The sequence below is a fragment of the Oryctolagus cuniculus genome, chromosome 13, assembly GCF_964237555.1.
Source record: "Oryctolagus cuniculus chromosome 13, mOryCun1.1, whole genome shotgun sequence".
NCBI classification, from domain to species: domain Eukaryota; kingdom Metazoa; phylum Chordata; class Mammalia; order Lagomorpha; family Leporidae; genus Oryctolagus; species Oryctolagus cuniculus.
In genome coordinates, this window is record NC_091444.1 from 105,995,641 (window position 1) to 106,008,355 (window position 12,715).

At 51.1% G+C, this 12,715-nt stretch overlaps 1 protein-coding gene across 7 annotated transcripts in view; it reads left to right on the top strand.

Annotated features, from left to right (window-relative positions):
• C13H10orf67 (chromosome 13 C10orf67 homolog) overlaps positions 1–12,715 on the top strand; it is a 118,955-nt gene that overhangs the window by 2,046 nt on the left and 104,194 nt on the right. For 6 of the 7 annotated variants that reach the window (XR_011381748.1, XR_011381747.1, XM_070056147.1 and 3 more), the window contains exons 2-4: positions 4,907–5,027; positions 10,818–10,961; positions 12,274–12,348. Coding sequence is in view for 5 of the 7 variants with exons in the window: in XM_070056147.1 (XP_069912248.1) it covers positions 4,907–5,027; positions 10,818–10,961; positions 12,274–12,348 (340 nt within the window). In the remaining 2 variants the exon portion in view is untranslated. The remainder of the gene's footprint in view (positions 1–4,906; positions 5,028–10,817; positions 10,962–12,273; positions 12,349–12,715) is intronic. The other variant, XM_070056149.1, reaches the window with a different exon arrangement.

Sequence of the window (12,715 nt, forward strand, 5' to 3'; positions counted from 1 at the left end):
GTGCTTCTCCTGGTCTCCCATGGGTGCAGGGCCCAAGCACTTGGGCCATCCTCCACTGCACTCCCGGGCCACAGCAGAGAGCTGGCCTGGAAGAGGGGCAACCGGGACAGAATCCGGCGCCCCGACCGGGACTAGAACCTGGTGTGCCGGCGCCGCTAGGCGGAGGATTAGCCTAGTGAGCTGCGGCGCCGGCCTGAAATCACTTAGATTCTGAAGGAGCCATGCCCTCCTGAACCAGCAACACGAAAGGTTGGGCCTGGGGTGACCCTCGTGTCATGGTCTGCCCTCACCAGGGACCAGAGGAAGAATCTGACGCTCCAGGCTTAGCATTTTCTTTTTACGAAATCTTCATTTATTTCCATTTTATTTGAAAGGCAGAGAGGGGAAGAGACAGATCGATCATCCATCTGCTGGTTCATTCCCCCAGTGCGTGCAGCAGCTGGGACTGCACCAGTCCAAAGCTGGGAGTTGGGACCCCGTCTGGGTCCCATGCGGGTGGCAGGGACCCGAGTGGCTGAGTGATCACCGTTGCCTCGCAGGTGCGCATTAGCAGGAAGCTGGATCGGGCGTGAAGCCAGGACGCAAGCCCAGGCACTCTCGTGTAGGTGCCCCAAGTGCGTCCTGAGCTGGAGGCCAAAGGCCTGCCCCCACCACTGGTACTCCGGGGTGTCATTGTGACCTCTGGTCATGCAGTCGGAGTGGAAGGGCAGCCGGTGCCGGCACAGACTTGCTGCAGGGTCACCCTTGCTGTGGGCTCCAGCAGAAACAGGGAGCTCTGGCCGGCGCCGCGGCTCACTAGGCTAATCCTCCGCCTAGCGGCGCTGGCACACCGGGTTCTAGTCCTGGTCGGGGCGCCGGATTCTGTCCCTGTTGCCCCTCTTCCAGGCCAGCTCTCTGCTGTGGCCAGGGAGTGCAGTGGAGGATGGCCCAGGTGCTTGGGCCCTGCACCCCATGGGAGACCAGGAAAAGCACCTGGCTCCTGGCTCCTGCCATCGGATCAGCGCGGTGCGCCGGCCGCAGCGCGCTGGCCGCGGCGGCCATGGTAGGGTGAACCAACAGTAAAGGAAGACCTTTCTCTCTGTCTCTCTCTCTCACTGTCCACTCTGCCTGTCAAAAAAAAAAAAAAAAAAAAAAAAAAAAAAAAAAAGAAAAGAAAGAAAGAAACAGGGAGCTCTGCCTGACACCTGGGAAGTGGCTGGAGGTAGCAGACACAGTGTGGGGTGGGGTGCCTGCCGTCCCCGGTCAGTTCTTCATGAAGGCCTGAAGCAGCAACATTCTGGATGAAACTGAGAACATTTGAAGTGGTCCTTTGTTGAAGAATTCATGTGACTTTAAAATGATTTATTTGGAAAGAATTTCACATCTACAGAAAAGTGACCAGATTAAAACAAAGAATGCCCACATCCCTTTCACCTAGAATTTTCTATTTTTCATATTTTTCTTTAAAAAAAAAAGATGTATTTATTTGAAAGGCACACACACACACACGGGGCTGGAGGGGGAGACCCACTTTTCATCTGCTAGTTCACTTCCCAGATGGCCACAACAGCCAGATCTGACCAGGCTGAAGCGGGGAGTTGGGAGCTGCGTCCTGGTCTCCCACATGGGTGGCAGTGCCCAGGTGTTTGAGCCATGTTTGGCTGCCTTCCCAGGCCCATGAGCAGGGAGTTGGATTGGAAGTGGGGCAGCTGGAACTTGAACTGGCGCCCTGATACGGGATGCCGGCACTGGAAGCAGCAACTCGATCTCCAGCTTCGTCTGGTGCACACACACGCGTGCATACACACTCACGTTCAGGCCCCGTTTACCGTCTGTCTCTCCACAGCGGGAGATCAGCATTGCACAGAACTCCCGTCCAGCCCACATGCCCATTCAGGTTGTGCCTACCTGGTCAAGGAGCCTATCAGACATACACGTTGGCCTTTCAGACATTCATTCTGCCGGAGTTCCTCATCCTTTCCCCGTCTCTCATGTCCCTGAACTTCTGGGAAGGACAGACTTTGTGTCCTGCGGACGCCCAGCCCTGTCTGGGCCCACACACGCTCCTCCCTAGGGGCTCAGGCTGTGTCCTGTGGACACCCAGCCCTGTCTGGGCCCGCGCATGCTCCTCCCTGGGGGCTCAGGCTGTGTCCTGTGGACGCCCAGTTCTGCCTGGGCCCATGGACGCTCCTCCCTAGGGGCTCAGGCTGTGTCCTGTTAGGGGCTCAGGCTGTGTCCTGTGGACGCCCAGCCTTGCCTGGGCCCGCGGACGCTCCTCCCCAGGGGCTCAGTCTGTGTTCTGTGCCTTGGCCCAGGGACGCTCCTCCCTAGGGGCTCAGGCTGTGTCCTGTGGACGCCCAGCCCCGCCTGGGCCCATGGACGCTCCTCCCTAGGGGCTCAGGCTGTGTCCTGTGCCTGGGCCCGGGGACGCTCCTCCCTAGGGGCTCAGGCTGTGTCCTGTGGACGCCCAGCCCCGCCTGGGCCCATGGACGCTCCTCCCTAGGGGCTCAGGCTGTGTCCTGTGCCTGGGCCCGGGGACGCTCCTCCCTAGGGGCTCAGGCTGTGTTCCAGGCAGGAGCGCCCTGGCCAGGAGCTCTGCTTCCGGTTGAGCAGGCACAGTTGTTCAGTCATTTTCTGCATTAACCTTGGTCGCCTTGTGTTGGTGTCGTCCAAGGTTCTCTGTCTTAATTTTGTGATGCTTTCCAGTGTAATAAATTTTTATTTAGTGGGTGGATGTTGCAGACTTTTCTCTTCCTAAGCAAGTATATATTGACACCCCCCACCCCAATGTCATCAATAGCTCATGTTCCCCAAGGAGCCTTGGGTCCTTCTGATTGAGGATAGTATTTAGAAAGCAACCTCTTGGCATTTGGTGTGCTCACTGCTTCAGGGTGTCGTTGTTCCAGCCCCTCATCAAGCATAATAGAAACAAATGTGTACAGGCATACGTGGGGGTGGGCCTCTGGCACAGCATTAAGATGCTGGTTAGACACCGGCATCCCACATTGAAGTGCCTGGCTTTGGCTCCTGGCTCCAGCTCTTGACTCCAGCTTCCTGCTAGTGCAGACCCAGGGGGCAGTGGTGGTGGCTCAAGCATTTGGGTTCCAGAAACCCACGTGGTAGGCCCAGGTAGTTCCTGGCTACTGGCTTTGGTCCCCTGGCTGTTGCAGGCGTTGGGAAGTGAACCAGGGGATGGAGCTCACTCTTTGTCTCACTGTCTGGCTCTCAGATAAGTAAATATTTTCTAAAAATGTATATGTGTAGATATATTTATATATACACATGCACACAATTATACCTGTAACTATTTGTCTATCTGTCTATGTGTTTTTCTACTCGTACCCTTAGCCTTCCCTATCTGTGAGTTCTGCATCTGTGGATTCAATCAGCCAGGGACTTAATACAGTTTTAAAAATCACATCTATACTGACATTTACTAAACAATACAGCATAGCAACTAGTTGCATAGCGTTCATCTTGTGTCAGATATTATAAATAATCTAGCAGTGACTTAAGGAATACGGGTGAATGTGTGCCAGTTATATGCAAATGCTGACATCACGAAGCAGGAAGTAGAAAAGAGAACATATGCTGACCTGAACTGAAGTCATCAAACCCGCTGTGGGAACCGCCCTCCAGGGTACCCCCCCACCCACCGTGATCCAAAGACCTCCCACAGGTCCCACCTCTCAGATACCATTGGGTCAAGTCTCTGCCCTTAATCTGTTGACTTCAGAGTTCATACAGCTATATGAGTTTTGGGGAGACAAATCTTGCTGAACCTATTCCACCAACAGTAGCACAGGAAACAATAATAGATAAGCTATAAATAGAAGGGGCTGTAAATAGAGTATGAATCAAACTATTATATATAAATATAAATATATAATAGAATATGAATATATAAACATATATAATATATATAATATATATCTATAGATATACTTGATATAAATAAATAAGTTAAAATAATTAAATATAAATATATAAAATATATAAATATATAATATATATAAATATATAAATAGAATATGAATCATATTCAGAAAAAATAAAATGGGCGTCTATAGAGCAGTGTGCCACAGTCCCGGGCTACTGGTAATCCATGGATTCCTACTGAATGTCATTCACCAACCCCTTAAATTTTTCTAAAGATTTATTTATTTATTTTAAAGGAAGGGTTACAGAAAGAGAAGAGAGAGAGGGAGAGAGATACTTTCCATTCGCCGGTTCACTTCCCAAATGGCCACAACAGCCAGGGCTGGTCCGAGCTGAAGCCCAGAGCGAGGAACTTCATCAGGGTCTCCCACGTAGGCGCCGGGGCCCAACCACTGAGCCATCCTCCACTGCCTTTCCAGGTGCATCAGCAGGGAGCTGCATCAGGAGTGGAGCAGCCGGGACGTAATCACAGGGCCCACAGGCAGTGGTTCAACCTGCTGTGCCACAATGCTGGCCCCAGAATATTGAAAATATAATAGGACTTACCCCAACCGTACACATTCATGTACATTCCTAAGAAAGTATCTACGATAGGGCCAGTGCTGCGGCTCACTAGGCTAATCCTCCACCTTGCGGCGCCGGCACACCGGGTTCTAGTCCCGGTCGGGGCGCCGGATTCTGTCCCGGTTGCCCCTCTTCCAGGCCAGCTCTCTGCTATGGCCAGGGAGTGCAGTGGAGGATGGCCCAGGTGCTTGGGCCCTGCACCCCATGGGAGACCAGGAAAAGCACCTGGATCCTGGCTCCTGCCATCGGATCAGCGTGGTGCGCCGGCTGCAGCGGCGGCCATTGGAGGGTGAACCAACGGCAAAGGAAGACCTTTCTCTCTGTCTCTCTCACTGTCCACTCTGCCTGTCAAAAATAATAATAATAAAAAAAAAAAGAAAATATCTACGATGTAAAGTGCATTTAACCCTTTTTTTCCCCCTAGATATAACATTTCTGATGACTTGAAGGTGGGCTTTTTCAACACAGACCATGCGACACAAACAGACTACAGTGAAATTTTGCCGGTGAAAGAATTAAGTTCGTCTACGCAGGAGTTAGCGCAGGTAACACTGTATTGATTCTTAAACTTCTGAGATGGTCTTTAGATATTATTTGCCTTCATGTCGCTTTCATTGCAGGACTGAAATGGTTAAAATTTTAAAAATCTTAGCATCGTTGAAAAACTGATGTGAGTTGTGTGTGTGTTTTTTTTTTAAGTTAATGTAAGCTCTTATTTGTATTTTTGTCTTAATGTGGCATGCCTACATATGTCACCTTGTTTGGGGATATGCTTGCTTAGTCTTTGACATGAGCGTTTTCTCTGTGTGAGACATTGAACACGCTATAGCATACTTTACGCATGCAGAGGGATCTACTTGCCGTCCAGCGTAGAGCTTTGTCAAATCTGCATTCTCACATCTTCCCTTTAGATCTTTTTCGGTTGTAGAGGAAGGGAACATTTCATATACATCAGCCATCTAATTACAGAACTCTGTGACGTGATGTCACATTCCACTGCAGATACTCTCCCCTGCCTGGCCTTGGCTGTTTTTCACTGGATATAATTCAGAAATTGTTCCGCCCTGGTACCTAAAGACTCCTCATTCTGTCAACGGATGTTGTGTCGCAAGATGCGCATCACACAGTGAGCCGCCCCCCAGTGACGGCCTTGGACGAGTCCTGCCCATGCTCTCCTGCCAGTGACTCTGTGGTGCCAGTGTCCGAGGGTGGAGTTTTGGTCGGAGGACGTGTGCATCAGTTACCGTGGGGTTCAGGACCGAATTGCCCTGTGTTGCTCCGACAACACTCCCACTGCTGGCTTCTAAGGGCGCCTTTCCCACATTCCTGCCAACTTGTCGCTTCATGTGTGACAGCTGCCTGAGAGAAGTTTTCAGTTTTATCCCCTGGTAACTAGGCTGTCCCAGTGACTAAGCTTTGGTCAGTAGGATTTCCATGGAGAAGGCACGTGGCAGCTTTGGGTAACTTTCATCAACAGTCAGTTCATATGCACCCTCTGCCTCCTGCCCCTCCCTCCCTCCTTCCCCCCTCCTCCCTTCTGTCCCTCCTGCCTGTCTGCCCTCTTCCCTCCCCCCCACTCTCTCTCCCTCCCTCCCTGCCCTCTCCCCTTCCTGTCTCCCTCCCACTCTCCCTCCTTCCCTCCCTCCTCTTGTCCCTCCCTGCCTCCTTCATTCCCTCTTCCTTCCTTCCTTCCTCCCTGTCTCCCCCCCCCTCCTCCCTCCTTGCCTTCCCTGTGGCCCTCAGAATACAGAACACATTTGGACCCCAGCAAGATAAACAGAGGAATCTTAGATCATTTTCCGCACTGTCTAGGCAGGTTGCTAATGAAGGAGAGCTGCGTTTATGGCTCATTTATATGTCTGTTATTTGGAATTTTTGTTATAGTGAAAGTAAAATCCTATACATGTTGAAATCAGATGAGAATTTTCTTTGTTTCTAATTAATGAATTGGTTTTTCTAGGTTAATTTTTTTTTTTCATTTTATTTGAAAGGTAGAGAGACAGAGTGAGAGATCTTCCATCTGTTGGCTCACTCCCCAAATGCCCGGAACAGCCAGGGCTGGGGCCAGACTAAAGCCAGGAGCCTGAAACTCCAGCCAGGTCTCCCATATAGATAACAGGGAGCCAAGTATTTGAGCCATCACCCACTGCTGTGTCCCAGGGAACGCATTAGCAGGGGAGACGGATGGGCAGTGGGAGAGCCAGGTCTTGACCCTGCACGCTGATACGGGATGCAGGCATCTCAAGTCGTGACTTTATTGCCATACCAGACATCCGCCCCTAATGAAGTGTTGGTGTTTTTAGTCACAAATGATTGGATGTTTTCCATGGATCTGTTGAGATGATCATGTGGTCATATAACTGTTCTTCTTTATTGGAGGGGGCAAAACTTGGCTTTTTTTTTTTTTTTTTTTTTTTTTTTTTTGACAGGCAGAGTGGACAGTGAGAGAGAGAGATACAGAGAGAAAGGTCTTCCTTTGCCATTGGTTCACCCCCCAATGGCCACTGCGGCTGGTGCACTGCGGTGATCCGAAGCCAGGAGCCAGGTACTTATCCTGGTCTCCCATGGGGTGCAGGGCCCAAGCACTTGGGCCATCCTCCACTGCACTCCCGGGCCACAGCAGAGAGCTGGCCTGGAAGAGGGCCAACCAGGACAGAATCCGGCACCCCGACCGGGACTAGAACCCGGTGTGCCAGCGCCGCAAGGCGGAGGATTAGCCTAGTGAGCTGCGGTGCCGGCAAAACTTGGCTTTTGTAAGCTAAGCCATCCTCGAGTTCCTGGAACGAGCCTGACTGGATTGTGATACTGCTTTGTGCCTTATTTGCTGATAGTTTACCGAGGACTGCGTTCGCGTTTCTAAGTGACACTGCCCTGTAATTTTCTTTTCTGGCCCTGCTGCTGTTCAGTCCTGACACCACAGGCACAGCACCCTCATGCAGTGAGGTGGGTGGCACCCCCTGCTCTATTCCTGGAGCTCCGTGGCCCGGGACTTGGATCAGGTGTCTCTTCGAGGTTTGCTAAAAGTTGCCTGTGAAACTGCTGACTTTCATTGCTGTTGTCGTTTGGTTATGAGTATATTCCCGGATCAGTCTTGATATTTCTTTACACAAGTATTTCTTTTGCTAGATCTTCAAGTTATTAGTTTAATGTTATTTTCTCTTATTTCAAAAAGGTCTTTTACTGTATCTATAGTTATATTCCCTTTTTCATTTTTTTTAAAGATTTATAGGGCTGATGTTGTAGCATAGTGCGATGCTGGCTTCCCATGTAGACACCAGTTTGAGTCCTGGCTGCTCCACTTTGAATCCAGCTCCCTGCTAATGCACCTGGGAAAGGCAGCAGAAGATGACCCACATGTTTGGGCCCCTGCTACCCACATGGTAGACCTGGAGGAAGCTACTGGCTCCTGGCTTCTGCCTGTCCCAGCCCTGGCTGGTGCAGCCATCTCAGGAATGAATCAGTGGATGGAAGATCTCGCTCTCTGTCTCTCCTTTTCTCTCTCTGTCACTCTGACTCTCAAGTAAAATAAATACTTTTTTAAAGCTGCGAGCCCAGCACTAAATCCCAGTCTCTCACACAAATGAACGGGACTCAAGTACTTGAGCCAAGGGTGTGCATTAGCAGGGAGCTGCAGCTGGGAGTAGAGCCAGGGTTTGAATCCAGGCACTGTGGTACTGCATGCAGCATTCCAAGTAGCACCTTAACTAACGGCTATGCCGAACACCTGCCCCAGTTTATCCAATTATAAAATTATTCTTCTGTTGATCTGTCTTGAAGTTCACATACCCCTTTTTCTATCTTTATTCTTTTAAATACTTCCAGTGAAGTTTTAGTTTCAGATATATTTTCAACTCTAGAATTTGCTTTCTTTGTCATAGTTTCTATTTCTGTTTCCCTTTTTTGCCCCCATTTATCATAACCATATTTTCCTCCACTCCAACATGCATAGTTATAATAGCTGCTTTAAAATCTTTTCCTGGGAATCCCATCATTTTGGTAATATTGGGATTGGTTTCAGTCATCCTTTTTCTTGAGATTGGATCAAATTTTCCTTTTTTCGGGGGGTGGCTATGAAATCATTGGGATTATGTTGCAAATGTTATGGTGTGAACTCTGACGTGTTCCCCTGGAGTCTGTCATTAAAAAAAAAAGATTTATTTATTTAAAATTCAGAGTTACACAGAAAGAGGAGAGGCAAAGAGAGAGAGACAGAGAGAAAGACAGAGAGAGAGACAGAGAGAGAGAGGTCTTCCATCTGCTGACTCACTCCCCAATTGGCCTCAGTGGCCAGAGCTGTGCCGATCTGAAGCCAGGAGCCAGGAGCTTCTTCCGGGTCTCCCACGTGGGTGCAGGGACCTAAGCACTTGGGCCATCTTCCACTGCTTTCCCAGGCCATTAGCAGGGAGCTGGACTGGAAGTGGAGCAGCCGGGTCTTGAACCGGCGCCCATATGAGATGCCAGCACTTCAGGCCAGGGTGTTACCCCACTGCGCCACAGCTGATCCAGCTTCCTATTAATGCAAACCCTGGGAGGCAGCAGGTGATGGCTCAAGTACTTGGGTTCCTGGATTAAGTTCCAGGCTCCTGGGCTTGACCTGGCCTAACCCTGGCTGTTGTGGACATTTGGGGATGGAAGACCTCTCTGTCTGTCTCTGTCTCTCAAATTAAAATGAAAATTAAAAAAGAAATTATTAGACAAAAAAAGAACTACTGGCATGGCCCTTATAGAAGAAGGGGCAGCCGGGCTTCCTTAGCTCAAAGCTAGGAAGGTGGGATTGTGGGGGTTTGAAACACATTTGCCGCTGCTGGGGGACACAGGGGCGAGCCCTGGCAGCTGGAGTGCCCAGGGGAGCCACTGTGGTGCCCAGGGAACAGCTGGTTCTCGTGCCCAGCCAGACCTGGGTGAGGCTGCCCCTGCCGGAGGGCACAGCTCTGCTCCTCTGTCCCTTCGCTGTGTGCCTGGTGGCGACTCAGGTGCTGGGGCATGAGTGAGGAAGAGGTGAGGGAGAAGGGAAAGCCCAAGAAGGAATCCCCCCGTCTTGTCTTTAAGGATGGGCAGCTGCTGCCTGCTGGCCTCCTAGTGCGGTCCAGGGAGAACGGGCGCCTTGCAGGGGGATTGGAAGCATTCTAACGACCAGCTGCCTGGAGGCAGTGTTCTAGTGGTGGGAGGGCACTCTGTTCCCAAGCACGAACAGAAAAGCCATGGGCGTTCTGAGAGTGGGGGAAGATCATTTTCAGGAGCTGGCAGAGGACATGCACGTGCTGTGTCTCGATCACAAATGGTTCGGGGTTGACACGCCGGTTATAATATTTAGCTGCATGGCCAGGGCAGGCACAGTGGTTAACTTGCTGCTTGGGACGGCTGCATTCCATGTCGGATCCTGACTCCACCTCCTATTGCAGCCTCCTGCTAATGCCCTCTTGGGGACAGCAGGTGAGAGGGCCTGCCATCCATATGGGAGAATTGCATGGAATTTCTGGCCGCTGGTTTCAATCTGGCCCCGGCCCTAGGTGTCGTGGGCATTTGGGGAATGAACCAGTGGATGGAAGATTGCTCTCTCTGTGTCTGTCTTTCAAATCAGTGAAACAGCAAACAAGCCCAGGGTAAGTTATTTTTTAAATAAATCTTTGGCTAATAGATTCTCAGCAAACATTGATTCCTGTTTGTCTTTTCTGATCTGAAATCCATATCTTTTTTTAAAAAAAGGGATTTTTTATTTTACTTTTCTGAAGAGTTACAGAGAGAGAAAAAGAGAGAGACAGAGAGAGATCTTCCACCCACTGGTTCATTCCACAAATGGCCTCAATGGCCAAAGCTGTGCTGGTCCAAAGCCAGGAAGCAGGAGCTTCCTCCGGGTGTCCCACATGGGCCATCTTCTGCTGCCTTCCCAGGTGCGTTAGCAGGGAGCTGGATCAGAAGTGGAGCAGCCGGGACTCAGACACACATTTGGGATGCCGGTGCCTCAGGCAGTGGCTTTACCCATTATGCCACAGCGCTGTCCCCAAAATCCATGTCTTCAAGTGAGTCCATGCACGCATTTTGAGGCACGACAAAAGACTCTTGTCTGTTAGTGCAGAAATCTCATTCTGTGTGGAAGGAAACTACAGGGACCTCCTCCGCCCTCCTCTGTTAGCTTGGCAAATGAACTCCCGTTGAAAGTTCAGGCGCCATTCGGTGAGACTCCCCAGCATGCACAGACTGACAGGTGATCCAAAAAGTAGGACCGGCCTCTGGCCGGGCTTCCAGATTGTACGCACACAGAGAGAGAGAGCACGCTGCACTCTTGCGGCAGACGGCCCTGCCTCCCTCTCGGTAACGCGTGTTTCCTCCTCCAGATGGTCAGATCCATCCAGATGGACTTCGGCTTCCTCAGACAGCTGCTGCAGTTGAGGTTTGAGGACCAGCTTAAGGAGCAGTCGCTAAACCTCTTCAACACTCTGCACGACAGGATCCTGGAAGTGGAAAAGCACTACCAGCAGGTAGACCCCCGCTTTGCCTGCAGGCGGGCGGGCCTTGCGCGCGGACCTGTAGCACTGCGTTTGGAATTTAGCAGGGCGGTTTGATTCGTGTGAATCGTGCCCCATACACGTGGGGCTAATGCACGTGGCTGTCCTGTGTCAGGAACTTCCGTACGTGCTTTGTGTAGGAGCTCATTTAATCCTCACGCCGACCTTACAGCGTAGGTCTGACTGTGTCTCCTGTTTTACAGGAGGGCTGACCAGCTTGCTCAAGTCACCGGTTAGGAAGCAGCGGGGCTCCGTTTCCAGCCCTCACTGCCTGGTGCTTGGAGTTCTCGCTCTGACCCCACAGTTCTGGCTCTGTGGGAGCCAAAGACACTAAAACAGCCACTTCAAGCAGTTTCCTATAATCTTTGTTCAGGGTAGCACACTCGCCTGTTGCTAGGAGCAGGCATCATTGTTACTTCTGTGTTAACAATAACAAAATTCCCTTATCTAAGGCTTACTGCCTGGTATGATTGTCTGTGTGTATGGCAGACCGTACTGTAGCCCATAAACGTGCACACGTGTTACATGCTAATCCAAAACAACAGACAACAACGACAACAACAAAATCCCTCGTTTTCTTGTTGGCCACACCACTTTAGGTACTATGCTAAGCTTTTTCAATATTTTTGCTCTCTAAATTCCCTCAACATCCTAAACTGGAAATTCTGTTTTCCTTGATCCATAGAGAAGGAAACAGTTTGCCAGTGGGAAGTCTGGTGGCCGTCGGGGCCCAAGGACACTGGCATTGGCTTCCATTCAAGGCTGCCTGGCCTTCAGGATGGGATCCAAATTGATATCGGTCTCAGGGGCATTACAAAAACATACAAAAATCGGTCTCAGGGGCATTACAAAAACATACAAAAAATGTCTTTCATGGTTATCCTCAGCAGATCAACCAACGTATTGGATTAATGATTCTTGCTTACAGATTGGCCACTGTATGTAGAGTTCTGAGCATATCCCATGACAGAAGCTCAAGGACCAGGGGAAGAGAAGGAGTCAGAAACAGACGCCACCGCTGTTTAGAAAGCAGCGCTAGGAAGACACAGGGAGACTTGAGCTGTCGTGTAAATGAAGGGTTCAGACGACCTGTGGCCTCCCTGTGACTTTGGGTGGAGCCCGTGGAGAGTCTGAATGCGCTGCCCGAGCTGCTGGGAGGGAGAAGGGCTCTCAGAACTCGGGCTGCTGGTTTTTCCACCGGAAGTCCCCCCTCCGCCCCCCCAGCGCACATGAGTGGCGTTGGGAACGCGCCCTGGTGCTAACCCTCTGTCCTTGTGGCTTGCAGAACGAGGACAACATGAGGAAGTGCTTCTACCAGCAGCTGGCCGACGCCATCGCCGTCATCAGAGGGTCCTACCAGGTGGGGCAGAGCTGGCTGTGGTGTCTGGGGCGCTCGCCTTGGACTCCGGGGCTGGGCTGTCCACTCCGAAGATCCATGTCCTCTCAGGGGGGTCGGGCCTCCCGCAGTTCACTCTCACACCAGATTCACCAGAGTAACGCTTTGTGCTGCGGGATTCTGCTTCCCCCCAAAGTGGAAAATTCCTTCTGGTGCCCGAGGCCCCCGGGCAGGTGCCTACGTACCGCAGAGCAGGACTGGTGGGGAGGCAGTGGCGTGGAGTCCGTGAGATCTGTGCACTCCGTGGAGGGACTTTTCTGTCGGTCACATGTGCTCCTGTCGGCAGGCTGCACAGGGATGGCGTAGTTAGCAGCGTTTACGGGAGCACCTC